Source organism: Manihot esculenta, chromosome 15, assembly GCF_001659605.2.
Source record: "Manihot esculenta cultivar AM560-2 chromosome 15, M.esculenta_v8, whole genome shotgun sequence".
NCBI classification, from domain to species: Eukaryota; Viridiplantae; Streptophyta; class Magnoliopsida; order Malpighiales; family Euphorbiaceae; genus Manihot; species Manihot esculenta.
The window spans coordinates 32432970-32454526 of NC_035175.2; the positions used below are offsets into that span (position 1 = coordinate 32432970).

The 21557-nt window shown below is 32.7% G+C and overlaps 1 protein-coding gene across 1 annotated transcript; it reads right to left on the reverse strand.

Moving 5' to 3' along the window:
* Positions 1-2207: 2207 nt before the first annotated feature.
* On the reverse strand, positions 2208-10275 carry LOC110607301. Its single transcript, XM_043951243.1, has 4 exons — positions 10153-10275; positions 9955-9991; positions 7926-7974; positions 2208-3734 (listed from the first exon to the last, which is right to left on the reverse strand). The coding sequence occupies exon 4, from the start codon at positions 3594-3596 to the stop codon at positions 2460-2462; it is 1137 nt and encodes a 378-aa protein (XP_043807178.1). The 5' UTR covers positions 3597-3734; positions 7926-7974; positions 9955-9991; positions 10153-10275; the 3' UTR covers positions 2208-2459.
* Between the last annotated feature and the right edge of the window lie 11282 nt (positions 10276-21557).

The window sequence follows — 21557 nt, forward strand, 5'->3', positions numbered from 1 at the left end:
TCTAAATCCTTCGATCATTGGTGTTTCAACTTCTCTAAGTGTGAGGTGCCATAGGAGGTGAGTTTATCAAATCTTTGGATTCCATAACTATTTATGCGTGTGAGTTTGAGATTTGTACCATAGGATTTCACGTCACCAGGGATGTTAATCATTATTATGTAACATGCAAACAAATAATAATGATAATAAAACCTCTTTTACTAATAAACAAAATAATATACAAAAAGGTTCAAGATAATGATTTAGGACAAATACACTAACAAGTAACGCAGTCCCGTCCAAGGAAACAAGATTCGGACATCTTAACACGCAGTTCATCACCAAAACTCACCTTCCCCTGAATAGGTTAAGTCTCGATACAAGATTACCATTATCAACGTATCTCCATTACATTTGTAATCGCAGGATCACTAACCTATTAGCTAGCGTTATTCCTTATTATATAACTACCTACATCATTGCCGGATTATCGAGAAATATTATATTTATTTTCACTCTTTTATAATATAAAAAGAGAAAAATCACAAAGCTAAATGGACGTTATTCTCTCACATTAAAGTTTTAAGCAATTCATTATATTCCCCCTCTCCATATACTGATTTGAATATTAGAGTGAGCGTTCACTTTCTCTTTCTTGCAACTTTAGCTAACCACAACACAATTCTATTTTTCGATTATATTAATTTAAATTTTTATTTTTATTTAAATTAATTGTATATTTTATATAAATTTAAATTGTTCTGATAATTGTACTTCAATTTTAGTTAAAATTTTTTATTATAATTTAAATTGTTTTGAAAAAGTTACATTTACTTTTTTTTTTTTTACTTTAAAAGCTAAAATATAGGCTTTCTATGTAACCTATATCCCATTTTGAACAAGAAGAAAAAAAAAAAATTTTTTTTAAATTGTCATTAAATTAAGTAATTTTTATAATATTTTTAAAACTAAAATGTATACTACATTAAACTTAAGATAAAATATAATTTTATAGCACAAAAAGATGAAATAATATGATTATTAAAAATAATTTTAAAAAATAACTATTTAGTCCCTTAAATTTAGTGAAGTTTATTAGTTAATCAATTGATTTACAAGAATTCATTAAAATATTTTTGAGGTATTAAAAAATTAGTACAAATTTACTAATCAATCATTTATAATTTTAGACATTAAGTATTGTATTATTAAATTTTTATAGTATAAATAAAATTTATTAATTGACTTTTTAATTTTATAAAAACTAAATTAATTAGTCCTTCCAATAAATAGTTTCTCCGAACTTGGTAATTAAAATTAATGAAAAGACTAATTAATAGATTTTCTAAATATTTTAATATATTTTTTAAAATTGAAAAACTAACTAGTAAAATTTCCCCAGACTAAATAATAATTTTTCTAACATTTTAATTACCTTTTAATTATTTACAAGTTTATTTAAATCCTGAAGTGATTCATATATTTTTTTATTTAAACTAATTTTATAATTACCTTAAAATTTCAAACATCCATGATTACAACAATATTAAATATTAGCATAAAAATTATTAAAATAATACATTCAAATATTAAATAATATAAGAGGTTTATTAAAAAAAACCCTTAACATATGATAAGAGAATCTTAAATATCAAATGTGTTAATAATTAATCTACTTTATTACAAGTATTGAATGAAAACTCAGTGAATTCATCCAATCACAATAATGTAAATGACCATTAAAATAACTTAATATAAATCTGATAAGAAATTACTAAATAAATACAATCTACTATAATTGATAGATTTATTTAATATTTAAACTTCCTCGAATAATGAATTTGATTTTTCCTTTATCCGTAACACCTCCCCTCCACTTGGATAAGTACAAGCAGGGTATCTGCAAAATTGAAGTTACCAGAACACATATCCACACAACATATATGCTATATGATAACTCTTAAGATAAATCTAAATTCACTTTTATCTCTCACTCGGATCTTTATGCTAAAAACTAAAGGGAGTACAAATTGACGTAAGAAAATGAAATGAGATACCTAAAATTGAATACTAAAAATTTTGTGTGGGGATTTTGCATGTATAAGAACTTCCCAAAGGATGAGATATGAACAATATATTATTGACCTGTTACAATCTCAACAGACAATTATTACTGCCACATTTATCAATATGTAACGCTAACAAGACTACATAAACAAAATATGAAATATAGAAAAGAAAATGATGTTGTTCATAAGTTAAATTTAGTACCAAATAGTTGTTCTCAAAATGAAATCATAACATTCGATAAATCAAATTATCCTAATACTTAATCCTATTAGTACTTAGCCTTAAAACTCTGATCGTTGAAACTCTATTAGTAATGCATAAGTCAATCTTTCCCCTTTGTCCCAAAACTCCAACCATCCTTTCTTGTTCTTCCTGATGGGGTGTTGCTCTAGTTTGCTCCCCCACTCAATCTAAACCTGAGAAAGATTAAACTTCCTTTTGTGAGCAATGTGGGAGTAGTCATATAGACTATTTGCCGCATCCACAGCTGCACTGAGGTCCTTCAAATTTCTCCTCAACAACTCTCTCTGTGCCCATGGCTTTAAGCCCCTTAAAAAGTAAAATAGCCTATCTGATGGTGTCATATTATTAATGTCTAGCATTAACACCGAGAACTCTTTCACATACTCCCTAATGGGCCCTGTCTGTTGGATTTCATTTAACTTCCTTCTAGCTACATTCTCAGGGTAAAATCGTGCCCTCAATTCCTTCTTGAAGTCATCCCAACTAGCTATTGTACACTGTCCAAAGATTGTTGTTTCCTTTTTTGTGCGCCACCACAGTTTTGCATTGTCCTTTAAAAACATGGGTACTATTTCTAACCTGCCTTCATCAGAATTATAGTTAGTAGCATTGAAATACATATCCATGTCAAAGAGGAAGTTGCCTACATCTTCCGCATCGCAAGCCCCATTAAAGGCTTTTGGCATAGGAATTTCAATCTTGCCTACCCCGTGGCCTCCGTTAAGATTGCTGACCGCTTTCATCAGTACGTTTACTTTTCCTCTCAATTCTTGTAGCTCACCTTGAAAAAACTTCCCATTCTCTTTGTCGTCAACTTTCGAAATGTCTACAAACTCTTTAAGAGAGTTTCGTGAAGCAGAGATGGACTTCAATTTCTCCTTGAGATCTTCCATACGAGAGGCTACTGCCTCAACTTCACGTATCTTGCTCTCCGAGTTCCTCAATTGAGCATTTCTTGCAAAAATGGGCTTTTTGGTAGCATTAAGCTCTATAGGCACACTCTTACCTTGAGATGACTTTTTGGGATGTTGATAGGCCTCAAATTCTATAGCCACACCTTTGCCCTTAGATTTATTGGTAGAATTTTGAATGGCCTCAAGCTTTATTGGCTCACCCTCACTCCCAGATACCCTGGCTACCACCGCCAAAAGATATTCACTTCTCTTTTCTAATGCGTCAATGCGCAGGAGAGCTGACTCAAGCTTTATTTTCAATTCCTCATGAGTGGGGCAATCATTAATCCTAGTAAAAAGCTCTTCAACCCTTTTCTCTAAGGCATCAAGACGTGCAGTAGATACTGTCATGCTTTTTCACTGTTCACAGATCATCATTTGCTCTGATATCAATTGTCACAAGCCCAGATATTGGCACTCATTTAGGACAGCACAACACTTGACTTGAACTCTTTTAAGACAAGTCAGTCAACAGATTCTCACAAAAATCTGCACCCCAACATGAGTAGATTAGCACAAGCCTATCAAACTATTTGCCAAGGCAGTACAAGCACAGTATTTAAGTAAGCATCTCAAACATGGCAACACGTTTAGTATCAAAGTGTCAAGCATGGTGCACAAATAATCGTAGCATCTACAGAATGAGATCACAGATATTTCATGAATGGGCTACTGTTGTTATATATATGAAATAATCAATACAAACAGATTGTTGATCCTTAAATCGCTTGTAGTAGGGAGGAAACCAAGGAGTGGAAAGACAAGGACTGCTTGTTTACTGATGGCTATTGTCCCCTAAAGAGCCTTAGAAACAATTTGGAGTGTGGCAAGAGGATACATCAATATGGTTGAGTTAGCACACTCCCTAAAAATAAATAAATTAAAATTAATGGACCTATATGGTCCCTAAAATATTACAAATATAATTCTTAAAAAATTAATAAAACATTATGCAACACTATAATGAAAGAAAAGTTTTGCTACGACAATTACCAACCAAAATAGACCAAAATAGAAGAATATGTCGTACCCAATTCATTTTATTGATGACTTACCGAGCAAAACTCTTTCATCCAATATTTTAATTGTGGGTAATTACATCATGCGTGCTAGGTAAATTTACCGACCAAAAATATCATAGGTAATTTTGGCAACTTTGTAAGTATTTACATGCAGTAGAGATTACAATTTACAACCTAATTACCTACGATAAGATCATAAGTAATTACTAACAACATGACCTTGTGGGTAATTTCCAACCTCATTGAACGAAATTGCCCTAGGTAATTTTGCAATGTCATCAGCAGTTATATGGAAATTTTGTAGGCTAAATGGAAATTGCAACTACACCAATGTTATTAAGGCGTCACAGCCAAAAAATTTTTTATATATATATTTCAAATATACATATATAAACATAAAATACATATATGAACGCCCATATTCAAAGGGGAAAAACATATTATTTGCAGTACAAATATACAAAATATATATATACATATATATAAGCCATCTAAAACAAATAAAAAATTATAATTTTTTAAAATTCTAAAATTAAAAACAATAGAATGACTCATTTAAAATAAATAAGAAATTAGCTTATATTTTCTAAAAATATTCAATTAGAAGCAATAAAACAAAATAAATACATAAAGTAACTACCTAAAATTATAGATAAAAAAAAAATAAAAGAAAATTCATTGCGTGTTACATATTTGGGTAAGTAAAGAATAGAAGATAATGGATTATGAAAGATAAGAAGAAGAGAAATGAAAAGGAGGAGGAAGAGAAAAGAAACAAAAAAGAGGGAAAAAAAAAAAAAAAGAAAAAAAGTTACTACTAGTAGGCTTGTACCTGGCGTGACTGAGTAAGGGAGAGGAGAAGAGGAGAAAAAGAAGAAAGAGAAAGGAAGAGCTATCTTCCTACATTATCTTCCCAACTATCCCACTAATATAGGAAAAGTAAAAACTCCAAAAGAAGTCAAAAAGATGCCAAAAACATTTACTATTTTCTATTATAGATACACTTTCCCATGTCCGCCTATCCATTCATCTTCTTTCTCTTTCTTCTTCTTCTTCTTTCATATGTACTCACTTCAAAACAAAAAAGAACAGAGGCGGCGCCTCAAGATCCTAGCGCCTCCCTTCACTGAGGCAAGCGTCTTAGTGAAGGTAGTGAAGGTGCCTCGCCTAGCCCAAGCAAGGCTGGGCAGTGGCGCCTCACCTCGCACCATTTTGGTGCCTTAACACTGAACCACACTAATGACGACTAGGCTATGTAATTAACAATCACATGACTCGTACGTAATTACAACTATATTTCAATTGCAAGTAATCTTTGGCTTTACTATTTATAGTAATCAAGTCTGAAGCTGAACCCTTACCTCGTAAGATGTAATTTGACTTCATCCACGTAAAGGTACTTCCAATTTAAACACTTCATACATGGACACCTATTTTACTCATATCCATGAATGTTGGCATACTACATGCAAAGTTTTAGTCCAACCCACATATGAATTCAAAGTTCCAGTGGCCATGTGTGTGAAAATTTAGTATAGTGAAATATATAACAAGGTTATAGTGATGCATTTAGTATATTTGAAGTCCAAGCAAGAATCTATGCATTATGAATGGAACCACAAAACGAATGAATTCATGTGAACAAAGGTTCAATTAAATGAATCTTTAAATATTGTAGAACTTTGAATTATTTTTCAACTATCATTATGGTTACATGTCTCGAGCAATTAAGATTATCATGACTAATCAAATGTTTCATCCTACACCAAAGGCCCTGAAAATTTTAATTATCAAGATATGATTTCTTTCTAGCATGAAAGTTCATTTTGTAGCTTATGTCCCTCAAAGAGAACTAATATACCCTTCAATCTTGGCCACTACCTAGGACCTTGTTGGAGGTGGCACTATCATTCTAAATAGTCCTTCATTTACTAAAATTAACTATACATTTAATTAAATTAAGCATACATAGTTATGATGCAAGGGGAAGTAATTTATATGGCCAAATATATTTTTGCACTCCTATACTATTTAGCCTATTAAACACCTGAACAAAATACATGAACTTACATAAATAATAACAATTAAACAAAAATTAACCAGCCAAAAAAGTTAGAAATTGTTCTACTTATTACTAATTGTACTTTAAATTTTATTAAATGCGCTCAAAATTTTCATAAAATGATAAAATTACTCTAATATAACATTGTTAATTTATTAAAATTTAGAGTATATTCAACAAAATTTAAAATACAACTAGAAATATGTATGATCGTGTTTTTTTTTTATAAGTTATTAATAATATAACTAGTTTGTATTTAATTTTTATTTTTCTGTAAGCATCATTATTAAAAAGGGGCACCTCAGTGCAAGGCGGTTGAGGCGAGGACGATGGCACCTCTTCTGGTCAGAGGCAAGAAAGATCAAGAAGGCAGACGCATCAAGGCTCAAGGTGCACCTGGTACGCCTCAGTTATGCCCACACAAAAATGGCCATTCACAACCATGCAAAGCCAAAGAAAGCAAAGCCATTGTGAGATTTGACCTAATTTATCTCTTTGACAGCCTTCATTTTTGTTGGTCCTCCCCTTTAAATATGTATTTATTTAATATTTTTAAATTACATCTGCATGCACCTCTACTCCACCCACTTTGGGCTTCTTCCTGTTTATATAAAAGTTAAGTTGTTATGCTGCTCAATTTTTCTCAATCATGCGAGAAATTTTGTCAATTGCCAATTCTCTTGCATGCTATTTCTTATTCATTTTTTTCAAGTATTAAAAAATTAAGCAGAAATTATTCCTATTTTGTGTAATTAAAACATTTTAAAGTACTTTAACATAATTTTTTTTTTATGCTTAAATTAAATAGTAATAGAAATTGTATAACATTCCATATCTACATAAATACATTGAATTTATATAAATATTAGCTGTCATTAAATTAACTATAATAACGTTTAAAGATATTATGTACAAGTTACAATTAAATGTATATTATTTATAATAAAATTTTATTATATCACCAAAATTCTATAAATATAAGAGTAAATAGATAATTATCTTATGTTAGTTGAATATTAATTAATTTATTTTCATTTATTTAATTTTTCTAATTTTGCACCTCAATCATTCTTGTGTGCATCTGTGCCTTGCACCTTGCACCTAAGCTCTAGAATCCCTTAGCACTTTTGATGCGTCTTGAGCCTTTAATAGCTATGTTATAAGCTTAAGTGTTTGATATGTTACATTTTTAGTTCAAATGTTCAAAAGGTTAATCCCGATTAATATAGGAATAATTATTATATAATAGCCTATTTTATATTGTAATAAGCACAATCAGCTCATTCCTCAACATAAGAATGGCACGAATAACATGAATAAGTTTTGGATTGAGTATAGTAGATGAGCAGAAACTAGCTACCACATCAATGAGCTGCAGAGGGTGCAAGAAAAGAAGGGCAATAATCAAATTTGAAATTATTATTCAAACTATGAGTGGTTGACTTGTAAGGTATTAGGCGCTTTTCTTAAAAGCTTAACCATATAATTCAAGAGTTCCAAAAAGACAAAGCCACGCAAATCACTAATGGAGAGAAAATGCCAACTAAAATAGTGCGATAAGTCACATGAAAATATGCATTGAAAGAAAATTCTCACTTTAGAAGGTGAAATTGACACGTAATATGGCTGGATACATGGGATCCTCCTGTCCAAAAATGAAACTTAATATGAAAAAAAGAAAAGTATAATGAAATTAGCATGTATTATATATATAAAAAAGAAAACAATTAGCAACCACTCTCCAAAATTCATGTTTATTTCTTAGACAGTGACTAAAGTATACCTTGAGGCTCTCATTTTAAATTAACAAAGTGGGCATGCTTTGCAATTTTCTAAGTATTAAGTTGAAACATGAACTATACAATGGTATGCTACAACTTAATAAAAGCTGTATTATCTTTTGGGACTTCGTTCCTCCATTATCCTAGGACTATAGCAAATTGACTGAACTACTATCTGCTAAAAAAGTGCTTAAGATTTGAGAAAGTAGCTTGGGATACCACTATTCATGCATGCATTTATTGTGCTATCTAGCTATACTTAGCACGCTAGCTGAAAGCTTTTACCTCTAAAATGCAGCTTTCTACGCCATTAATAAAAAACAAGTTTAGTTTAATGAAATAGAATCCGTATGATCTGTCCCTTTTGATTCATTCTGAACTTTGTGCAGTGAAATTCTTTCCATTAAATAATACCATATTCCATTGAGATTAACCCTTGGAATAAACAATTATGCCTACCATTAGGACTAAGCAAATGTTTCATCCTACACTAAAGTCCCTGACATTATTAATCTAACTGGATAACTATAATTAAAGAAGTAAATTAAAAAATAAAATAAAATAAAATAAAATAAAAGAAGAAGACGACAAAAGGAAAACAATATCTGAAGGGAAAAAATAGCTAAATGAGCAGTTCTTATGTGTCTAATGTACATGTGCAGCATCCTATTTGTTGTCTTTCTAAAATTTTGTTTCCTTCTAATTTATCAAATATGTGTAAGTGTGTGTGTGGCATGCATTACTATCACAGCCATGATCTGACTTAGAAAAAGTAGGTTATATAGGTCTTTTCCTCCATTCTAACCAAGTCAGAGCTACATTTTCATAAAAATCTAGAGACGTTAAAAATTTTCACACTACTTTTGCAATGTCATCATTCTAGGTCCACCTATTCGTTTCCTTTCTCCAACTTCAATACACCCAAAATTCCTTCTCTCAAATTCTAACCTCAATTCATACTGCTCCTGCAGATTGCATTCCGCAGGGGTAGCAATATGTGAAGACCGTGAATATTTTTACTACAATGGAAAATGAGGTTAAAAGAGATAGTTTCGAATGGATTTGTGTCACACTCAAACTCTTAGTCATGTTAACTCATCTTTTTGACAAAAACCATAACAAATAATCCATCCACTGCTTTTTTTCTTTTCCTTTTTCCATGTTTCATCCTATCATGACCACTAGGTCATTTTTCTATAGTGATCAATGAAAAGAAGACACCTAATTAGCATTTTCACATACTATGCCTTAAGTGCAAAATTGTTACACTTCTTGGGGTAAGGAACCACCACCAAACTTCAAATGTGGAGGCAGCCCCTAATTAATATCTCCTTGATCGATGAGTTTCATGTCTTTGTGTGGCGTATTGAGTTAGGTATTCAGTAGTTGTTCATGGGGTTGTAGGGAAGCCAAATTCAAGAACATGCAAGTTACCCCATTTTTTTAACTAAGCAAATAATCAGTTAATTATGATTTTGGTTAACTATATCACTAAATGGTTAGTAATAATTAATTAAAGCTAAAAAACAATTGAATGTACTTGCTTTTTTGAGCATATATACATGGATGCTCTAGGTAGGTAGGCTTGTATACAAATGCAAAAGGGTTCTTGCATATAAAAATTAAATAATTAAAATTTTGTAATACTTTAATATGATAGATTAGTTGATTAGAAAAATAGGAGAACAAAAGGCAAACAAATTACGGCCTTTGGATTTACCTATCTTTACTCTCTCCCTCCTCTCCCCAAATAAAGAAAATACAATAACCTCATGGCCAACACAGGAGCATTTATCAAACAGAGAAAGAAAATAAAATATTAACAAATCTGAAAACCCACTAACCTGTCAAGGATGGTGAGGAAAACACTGACGAACTAATCTGAAAAAAAAAAAAAAGAAATATTGTTCATTAAAATTAAGTCTGAAAATAAAATTAAATACACTAAACCTAAAAATTCAAACCTCAGCAAACCCAAACCCACATAATACCAAATAAGAGAGAGAGAGAGAGAGAGAGAGAGAGAGAGAGAGAGATCTAACCTGCAACACAAAGCACCAGCAAGTGAGGAGAGGGAGAGAGGGAAAGATCGTGACGGTGAGGCTTTAGATGATTTTTGTTTTTCTTTTTAGCTTTTATTTGCTGCCAATTAGTATAATTGACCTCCATTTGTCAAGAAATAATATGAAATTATTATTATTGTTATTATTTTAAAATTTAAATTTATTTGGTGAACATCCAGTTCTGTTCAAATTCAAATTCTATTTTATCTTTTTTTTTTTGAAATGGAATTCTATTTTATCTATAATTTAGTTTTAATTGGTTGCATAATTTCAAATTATATGTGAATTTAAATTATTTGTCTATTTTATTTAAATTCTAATTTAGTAAATTTTGTTATAATATAATTTAAAATAATATTTATAAAATAACAGCTAAATTATTCATACTTCTTATTTGAAAAATTATTAATTTAAAAAAAAAACATTTTAAAACATCGTTTCATATTTCTAATTTCTAATGAATATAAAGTTAATATTATAAGGATTTGATTTAATTTTTAAATAAAATATATAGTAATGAAAAAGGTAAAATAATTGGATTCCATTACAAATTCGTATAAATTACTATAAAGTATTACATTTAAATTTAATTGTTATTAAATTATTTTAAATTTTTATTTTTATTTAAATTAATTATAGAGTTTTTTATAAATTTTAAATTCTTGTAATATTTGTACTAAAATTGTTTAGTTAAATTTTTTTTTATTATAATTCAAATTATTTAAAAAAAGTTACATTTACTTTTTGTAAACTTTAAAAACTAAAATATAGGCTTTCTAGGTAAACTACATGCGTTTTTGAACAAAAAAAAAAAAAACTTAAAATTTTATAATGCATTAAACCTAAAATAAAATATAATTTTGCAGCACAAAAGAGAGAAATAATATAATTGTTAAAAATATTTTAATATTTTTAATTATTTACAATTTCTTTTTAAATTTTAAAGTGACTTATATCTTTATTATTTAAACTAATTTTATAGTTACCTTAAAATTTCAAATATTAAATTATATATAATTACAACAATATTAAATATTAAGATAAGAATTATTAGAATAACATTTCAAATATTAAATAATATAAAAAATATCACAAAAATAATAATTTTTCAATTTTATATTAAAATAATATGCTCAAATTTTATTAATAATATTTATTGAGATAAGATTTTTAAAAAAATAGATAAAATCTTCACTGTTAACGGATAATTCAAGAATTATTTTACTTTAATATTCTTAACTTTTAATTATTTACAATTATACTTAAATTTTAAAGTGAATTATTATTTTATTAAATAAATTAATTGTAGAGTTATCTTACTCAAATTTTAAAATCTATAATCTATACTATAATACTCCATAAAAAATTAAAGGATGTTGGACTAGTGAAAATGTCAAAAGTTATTCATATAATTATTTAATAATTATAACATTATATTTTACTTTAATTCGCTAAAAAATATATTATTTCATTATTAGCTAAGTATTTTTACTCTAATTTATTTGTAGGAAAATTCATAAATTTTAGAGGGCGAAAATAATTAAATAATAATCCATAATTTACCTTATATCACATAACTCATTTATAATCACGTATATCCTACGAACTATATATATAATTTACGGTTTAAGTGTTATCTAGAATTGTAATGTATTTCATACGAATACAAATGATCATCCAAAGCATTCGGAGGTAGCTTGACATCCACAAGAAAATAGTCTAACTAAAAGAAAAAACCGAGAACAAATCTTTTGTTCTCTCATCAAATTATTTTGATAATTGGTAGATTTTGAAAATAAGAGAGCAGAGAGTTTTTTCTACAAGAAAAGAGAGTGTATTTTTCTAGAGAGCTCGGCCAACTAGTCACTCCCCCCTAAAGAGCCTTAGGAACAACTAAGCTTGTGGCAGGAGGAGACATCAACATGTCTCATATGACACCCCCCTAAAATAAATACATGAAAAGGAATTACAACAAATTGTCTCGACCATTCTCTTCCTACTAATTTCTACTATTTTATCCCAATATTGCTTTCTAGGAATTCCAATGTTGGAAAATTATAGTTTTGGTCCCTGAAAACTCTATGACCCTGACACTCCCCCACTTAAACGGTCGACGTCCTCGTCGACTGAGTTTGTTGGGGTTCTTCAATCTTTGAGTCCGACATTCTTAGGCTCGCAGTGTGATCTGATCCCAGTCCTGCTCAATTAAATTGTTAGACAGCCTTAATCCTTAGTATCTCCTCTCAATTGATCTCTGTGGACTGTTAGTTCTTAATGATGATGAGACCACAAAAGCTCTATCTTCTGGTGGTAAATGTTTTGCCCTTGATTCCTTAGACTACTGCAAATGGTGCGAGAAATTATTGCTTTACTCCTCTGCACGAACTTATTGCCTGAAGTCATTGATCACTGGTTCTTTTCTCCTTGACCTGTCTCGCCATTACTTTTTTTTAATTGTCGACCTTACTCTTTGCCTCAAAAGCACGATCCCATGGTGCAACAAATCTATCAACCTGCATACACTCATGCCATACGACATCATGATTAACCTGTAATAGTCTCAAAAGAAAGGTTAGTACTAACCACGTTAGAATCAAATACGAATTAATATAACAAGTCATCTAGAATACAATCCATTATAAATCTATAGGTGTGACAATAACACTCGACCAAGAGAATGTCCACCACTCCCTCAAAATAAAATTTAAAATTCAAATTATTTTATTTTTTTAATTTATGTAAAATAAATTAAAGCTAGATTATCATAAATAAAATTTAAAATCTTATTTCAAGCTTTTTATTTTCAGCACTATTTTGGGTATATTATTTCTTTCATCTTCTACTCTCTTAATACAGGTCATGATGATATATACACTCATATTTAATAAATAGACTGTGTGAACTGTACATATTTTGATAGTTCAAATGTTAAATATCTGTTAGGGGTAATATAACCGCTTGAATGACGAAATTCAGAGTAGGTTCAATGTGCAATACCCTAGACCACTATCACATTGAATATCCATATAATCTCAATTATTTTCTTTTATGTCAATAATTATGTTTTATCAATGAACATAAAATTAATGTGATACTTTCATATGATCTTCCTCACATCTCGATACTCATAACCTTAATTCAATTTGCTTTTTTAGGAATATATAGTCAAATTACATCATTTTATAATCATCTGATAATATTCTAAAATAGCAAACATTAAATTAAGTTTTTAAGTAACGGATCAGAGTCCTAAAGATATTAGTAAGATTACTTATAATCTTTAGGACCTCACACATTAACAAGCAGAGATCAATGCTTGTACTCCCATCATTGGTTATAAGCACATGTGGTATGAATCACATGCTACGATATCGCATTCCATTCATAATGGAACGTATGTCTCTATTTAAGATATCGTACAGATGATAATTTGATCATATGTAATGTTCAAATTTGAGTTCTCAAAGCTAATCGTTTTAAAATAGAACTCCACCTAATTGTTAAGATAGATAATGTGATTTATTTACATAAAATCATTTTAAAATATAATTATCTCCAACTATTATTTTCAATCTCTTTGAGATGACATCTAGTATTATAAGTTTTTCTAAACTCATAATTTTATCCACAGATAAAATAAAACTTATAATTGTCTTGTATTTTATTATCTCACTAGATAATAAAATTAATGCCATGTGAAGAGGTATTTGTTATCTGTCTGACATACTTCTCATAATTATATTCTTGATATAAAATAGTATGTATGAATTGCACAATTCCAATTAATAATTTAAATACATTAACTCATTATCTTATCCTCTACACTAACTCAATCACTTTTCAAGGCTATATAAAACATCTTTTATACTCGTCTTCATTAGAAGATCTAAAGTAATTTTATGTGTAGAAAAAACTTTTAAGTTATGTGCATCTATATCCCTAATATAGTAAACTATAACTTCTTCCTTCTTAAGAAGATATATCTTGAGATAAATTTAGACTCATCTAAATCTTCTCTCCTTTCTGCATCCCTATAGTCTTCCACTTGCAGACTATTTTCTTGATAACATCATGAATTATCTAATATAAGTCTAAGATATATTTATATCCAATTCACGATATCCAGTGTGCTCACCTAGAGTCAGATTGTTTTACTATACTCATAGCATAGGACATATCAAGTCTAGTACATTCTACATTTAAGATATATACTCATAATCGTTTCTAGCTAATAGTACATCATCTACATACAATGATAAATTACTAATTTATTCTTAAATTTTTTACGTATATTTTCATAATCCTCATTAATCACAGTGGGATCATAAAACTCAGCAGTATTATAAAATCTAATATACCATAGTCTCAAAAATTGTTTAAGACCTTAGAATAACTTCAAGAATCTACACATTTTGTGCTCTTGATCATTTACATAGTCTTATAAACTGTTTCATGTAAATTTTAATTCTCCATTTGAGAAACATAGTCTTCACATCCACTTGATATAATTTAAGGTTCAAGTTAGCAACTAAAACAATTTAAAAAAAAAAAAACTTTATCAAGGTAAACCTCACAACAAGTTCAAAAAATCCTTATAATTCTTTTTTACCTAGTGTATGTACTCTCTTAGCTACCAAACGAATTTTTCATATCTTGATACTTCCGTCGGCATTACGTTTCATTTTGAGAATTCACTAATTCTCAATTGCTTTATGTCCTAATTGCAACTTTATATTGACTAACCCTTTATTGATTCCATTTCTCATTCTATTACTTTAATCTATTTTTTTTCTTAGCTGAAGATTTGAGAACTTAAGAAACACAATTCTCAGTTTATCTCTATCAGGAATAATAATAAATATTTTCTCTTCAATCTCAAAATGACAACTGGTAATCCTTAGATAACATGTTCATCATAGCTGAGATTGATCTATTAACTCATCAATATGCATGTTACTTCCACTCGTACCAGATTCGATGACTACACTCACTTCAAGATGCAATTATGAAATAATGACTATATTCATCTGTATCCATATTGCTCCCACTTGGATGTGTGTCTGTCAAAAATTTCTATAGCGGAAGCAGTTTGGTCACGAGTTTAATTTAGAGGTAACATTTATCCTATCTCCTTGTGCTTTAAAGAGAAAAATAAATATTCTAAAAATGTGATCCCCTATAATTCAAACTCAGTTAAATTTTCATTCTCTTGCTCACTAAATACTATATACTCTTTTAACTGCTCAAAGATATTTTGGAAAGAACATGTTCTTCCCCTTGGTCCTCTAAATTTATATGAAGGTTCATGAGCAATTTTACAACCCTATGGTTTCAAAATCCACAAACAAATTCATGTTTAGTCCATAACTCATATGGAGTGGAAGTTACTGATTATGTAGATATTAGGCAAAGTTCAATAGTGACTACTAATATGTTTCACCCCAATAGATGATTGATAAAATTAACTCATCTCATTATTGACCTAACCTAATAGGGTTCTATTTCTCCTTTTTATTAGAAAATTCCTAAATTGCTTTGACAGAAATTTTCCACCTCAGTTGGTTCTTAAAGCATTTACTTTTCTTGCTAATTGATTCTCAACTAAATCTAAAAAATTTAATAAAGTAACTTAAAACCTCAATTTAATGAGATATCAAATAGAGATAACCTTACAACAATAGTCTTTAATTACGAAATAGATGTCCCCTATGTCTAGCTCCACATATATATAATCACATTTACTAGAAAAGATTAAATATAATAGAAATTTAGTTCTTGTTCCTAGATATTTTCAAATTAGGCAATATTTACAAGTGGACATATCTATTTTGTTAATATTACCTAATAGACTCACTTTGACTAATCGTTGTATATCATTTAATCTATATAGCCAAACAGAGCATACCACGTATTTATATCATTTATAAACATATCTAAAGATATAAAATAGAGAAAAAATATACTATTTGAAGTTACATATAACTTCTAAGCCAATATGAGTATTCATAAAATATCTAGAACTTGTACTTAAAACAAGTTTATACCTAGTTCATGAAAAATAATAAAAAAAATTAAGTTTAATCAACACTAACAAAAAAAAAATTCCATTGAATTCATGGAACAAATTGGATATTGTGTAGGAACAAAATTTCCTTACTATATATAGCAAGCTCATAGGTGCTTAATGTAACAACCCGGAAACCGGACCGCTATCGGCGTTAAGATCCAGATCGACTTAAGATCGCCGGGACCCGTAGCAAGCCTAACATACATCCTGTATATCTGTTAAATCCCATACATGATCAAAAAAATACATAAAACTTTAAACTTTTTCTTTCATTCACCAAGCTTAACCTGTGCATGCACAACTCATAATCATAAAACCCCACACTGGAGCCCTCATCAAATGCTCCAATGGGGTAACATATCATACATTAGCTTGGTTTACATAAACCTCATAAAATATTTCATAGATCATGTGCAAAGGGATTTACTATACATGCTAGAGTCAAGCACAATACTAAACCTCAATATACATCATTACATAATACTTTACATTACATTGTCTTTCATGTCCACAACTAATCTATTACATACATGAACTTCTAATCCTGGTGACTTCCTGGTCTAGCTCGCACCTGCAAACCTGGGGGTTAAGGAAAAGGGGTGAGCTACTAGAGCCCAGTGAGCAGAATAGTAAAACATTATATTAAAATTCATGCTTTCATGAAATGCATCACATCACAAACAAATCACATTAAGGATGAACTTGTCACCAATAGCCCTCTACATATCCAATAGTGCCAGAACGTAGAATGGGTCCTGGTCTTTCCCTTACATAACATATCATAATATTCCAATGTGCCAAGGACGTAGAATGGGTCTTCCTGGACTTTCTCTTACATAGTGCCAGGGACGTAGAATGGGTCTTCCTGGACTTCCATACCGTATCATCATCATATCATATCATACCATACGAGGGCTAATGGATCATCCAATGTTCATCCACATCAACATCATATTATGCAATGCAACATATTCGTGAATTCTAATGCAAACAACCTAATATATATCTCATGGTATTCGTGATGCATGAACATGCTCAAAATTTATTTATTTACTTTGCAATATAAAGAGTCATTTTACTCACCTCAGGCTAGCTCTGAAAAGACTCTGAAATAGCTATCTCACTACTGGGGTCCTTGGTTCCTCGGGTCCAAACCTACACAGGTGGACTCAAATGAGGGACCAAACATACATGAACATGACTCTAAACAACTCCCCAAAAGCCCCCTAAAACACCTTAAAACAATCATAGAAAACATGCAAATGAAGGCTGAACAGGGCACTTTCGGCGGCATGTTCGGCAGCCGAAAGTCCCTCCAGAGCCGAAACTCAGCCACTTTCGCCGGCACCTTCGGCGGCCGAAAGTCCCTTCCAGAGACGAAACTCATGCATGTTCGGCGGCACCTTTGGCGGCCGAAACTCCCTTCCAGAGCCGAAAGTCCAACTTTCGGGGGCAGGGTTCGGCAGCCAAAAGCTTGCCTCCACGGGCAGGTTCGGCGATCGCAAGTCCTTCGGCTGCCGAACCTGAGTTCTTCCAAAGTGGCAGAACTCAGCCTCCACATGCACATTTTGCCTCCCAAAACTTTCAAACATGCATTTTGCTATTCTACAACATGCATACACAAGCAAACAAGCATATAGGGGTCTTACACTATCCTAAGCCCCAACAACAACACAAAGCATATACACATTACACATATTTTCAACAAAACTCACATGAACCCTAACATTAAGCAACTAGCTTAAACATGCATTTCTACCCCATAAACTTTCATAAAATTTGCTTAGAACATCGAAGAAGGTGAGGATCGACGCTTACCTCTTGAAGATCGAGAGAGGGCGTGACCTAACTTGGAGATTTGGGGAAAATGGGTTCCAGAGGTCTCCAAGCTTCCAAACTTCGATCTTTGCTCAAAAACTTCAAAAACAAATTAAAACTTGTTAAAAACTTGAAAGATTTGAGGAAAATCATCAAAACCAACCATGGGAGGGCATAGACTCACCGTTGACCGAAAATAGGGGAGAAAACTCGCCCATTTTCGGCCATGGGGCCTTTTATAGGTGGCTGGCCAGACCACCTTCGGAAGCCAAAGGTGACTCCAAAACTCTACCAAGTTCGGCAGCCGAACCTGAATTTTCCTCTATGGTCATTTTCATTCAAAACTCAATTTCTTTCTTACTTAAAACTTTAAAAATACTTGAAAACATTTTATAAAAACATTATTTTTACCCTTCTAGAGGTTTCCGACATCCGAGATTCCACCGGACGGTAGAAATTTCGATGCCGGAGTCTAGTCGGGTATTACATTCTCCCCCCCTTAAAAACATTCGTCCCCGAATGTTCACCAAATAAGTATAGCATAGCATAAAACATAAACACACAACAAAAACACATAACACTAACCTTAGAAGAGATGAGGATATTGCTGGAGCATGGACTCCCGTGTCTCCCAGGTACATTCCTCGATGTTGTGGTGATTCCAAAGGACTTTCACCATCAGGATTTCCTTGTTCCTCAACTTTCTGATCTGCGTGTCTATGCTTCGTACTGGCTGCTCAACATAGGTGAGATCTTCTAGGATCTCTACATCAGGCTCACTAAGAACCTTGCCCGGATCTGACACGAACTTCCGTCACATGAAAACATGGAAAATCGGATGGATTCTCTCCATTGAAGAAGGTAAGTCCAACTTGTACGATACATTCCCGATCTTTTGCAAGATTTCAAAGGGTTCGATGTACCGTGGAGCTAACTTACCTTTCTTCCCAAACCGAATCACCCCTTTCATAGGAGACACCTTGAGCAATACCAAATCCCCCTCCTGGAACTCTACTTGTCTTCTGCGGATATCTGCATAACTCTTTTGCCTGCTCACAGCAGTCTTGATCCTTTCTCTGATAATTGGTACTACTATGCTGGTGATCTCTACTAGTTTAGGCCCTGCCAAGGCCCTTTCTCCAACTTCCTTCCAGCAGACAGGTGACCTGCACTTCCTTCCATACAAAGCTTCATATGGAGCCATCCCTATGCTAGCATGATAGCTGTTATTGTAGGCAAACTCCACCAAAGGTAGATGCTGCCTCTAAGAACCGCTAAAATCTAGCACACACATTCTGAGCATATCTTCTATTGTCTGGATGGTCCTCTCTGATTGTCCGTCCGTCTGAGGATGGAAAGCAGTGCTGAAGTCTAGCCTGGTACTCATAGCACTCTGCAGACTTCGACAAAATCTGGAGGTAAACTGGGGTCCTCTATCAGACACTATTGAAATAGGAGCCCCATGCAATCTGACCACTTCATCAACAAACACATGCGCCAATTTGTCCACAGAATAACCACTCCTAATAGGGATGAAGTGAGCAGATTTGGTCAGTCTGTCCACAATCACCCATATGGAGTCCAATCTGTTGGACGTTGCCGGTAACCCCACCACGAAATCCATAACTATATTCTCCCATTTCCACTCTGGAATCGGCAGTGGGTTAAGCATTCTAGCCGGTTTCTGATGTTCCAGCTTCACCCTCTGACATACCTCGCAGGCTGACACAAACTGTGCCACTTCTCTTTTCATAGCTGGCCACCAATACACTCTTTTTAGATCCTGATACATTTTGGTGGCTCCAGGGTGAACACTGTATCTGGCATTATGAGCTTCCCTCATAATGTCTCCCTTCAGACCCACGTCATCTGGTACACCCATAGCGGAGGATCCCCTTGCTGTCAAATCTGAACTCTTCGTTCTTGCCTGACTGAACAGTCCTGGCAATCTTCACTAACTCTGGGTCCTCGTGCTGTTTCTGAGCCACCTGCTCCAGAAACACAGGTGTCACTCTCATCTGGGCTATCAAAGCACCTGTACCAGACAACTCTAACTGTAGATCTTCATTAATGAGCTTGTGAAACTCTTTCACCACCGGTCTTCTTTCTGCTGTGATATGGGATAGACTGCCAAGTGATTTCCGGCTTAAGGCATCTGCCACAATATTCGCCTTACCCGGATGGTACTGAATCTTGCAATCATAGTCACTAAGCAGTTCTACCCATCTTCTCTGCCTCAAGTTCAACTCTCTCTGACTCAGGATGTACTGCAGGCTTTTATGATCTGTGAAGATTTCACATTTAACCCCATAAAGGTAATGCCTCCACATCTTGAGTGCAAAGATTACAGCTGCCATCTCTAGGTCATGTGTAGGGTAATTCAACTCATGCTTCTTCAGCTGCCTAGAAGCATAAGCAATCACCCTTTCATTCTGCATCAACACACAACCTAGTCCCACACGGGACGCATCACAATACACTGTGAAATCCTCATTACTGTTGGGCAGAGCTAATACCGGTGCTGACGTTAACCTCTTCTTTAGCTCTTCAAAACTCTCTTCACACTGGTCAGTCCACATAAACTTCTGATTCTTTCTGGTCAATCTAGTCATAGGAGCTGCAATCTTAGAGAAGTCCTGAACGAACCTCCTGTAGTAACCTGCCAAGTCCAAGAAGCTCTTGATCTCTGTCACTATAGTGGGTCTAGGCCAGTTAGCTACAGCTTCTACTTTCTTGGGGTCCACTTCTATTCCATTTTCTAATACCACATGCCCCAAGAATGAAATGCTCCTCAACCAGAACTCACACTTGGAGAACTTGGCATACAAGCCGTGTTCTCTCAAGGTCTGCAAAACCAACCTCAGATGATGGGCATGCTCCTCTGCATTTTTGGAATACACTAGGATATCATCTATGAAGACAATAACAAAGTGATCCAGATACTGACTGAAAACTTTGTTCATGAGAACTATGAATGCTGCAGGGGCATTGGTTAACCCAAACGGCATCACAAGGAACTCATAGTGCCCATATCTGGTCCTGAATGTCGTCTTCGGCACATCTTCCTCTCTTATCCTCAGCTGGTGATACCCAAATCTCAGATCTATTTTGGAGAAACAACCCGCTCCTGCTAGCTGGTCGAATAGATCATCGATCCTAGGTAACAGATACTTGTTCTTGGTAGTGACTTTGTTCAACTGCCTGTAGTCGATACAAAGTCTGAGGGATCCATCCTTCTTTCTCACAAAAAGCACTGGAGCACCCCAAGGTGAGGTACTCGGTCGGATAAAGCCCTTATCTACCAGCTCTTGCAACTGCTCTTTCAATTCTTTCAACTCAGCTGGTGCCATCCTGTAGGGAGGGATAGAGATCGGTCTGGTTCCATGCATCAACTCTATTTTGAACTCTATCTCCCTAGCAGGTGGTAAACCTGGCAGCTCGTCTGGAAAAACATCTAAAAACTCCTTGACCACGGGCACTGAGGCGGGCTCTCTAACAT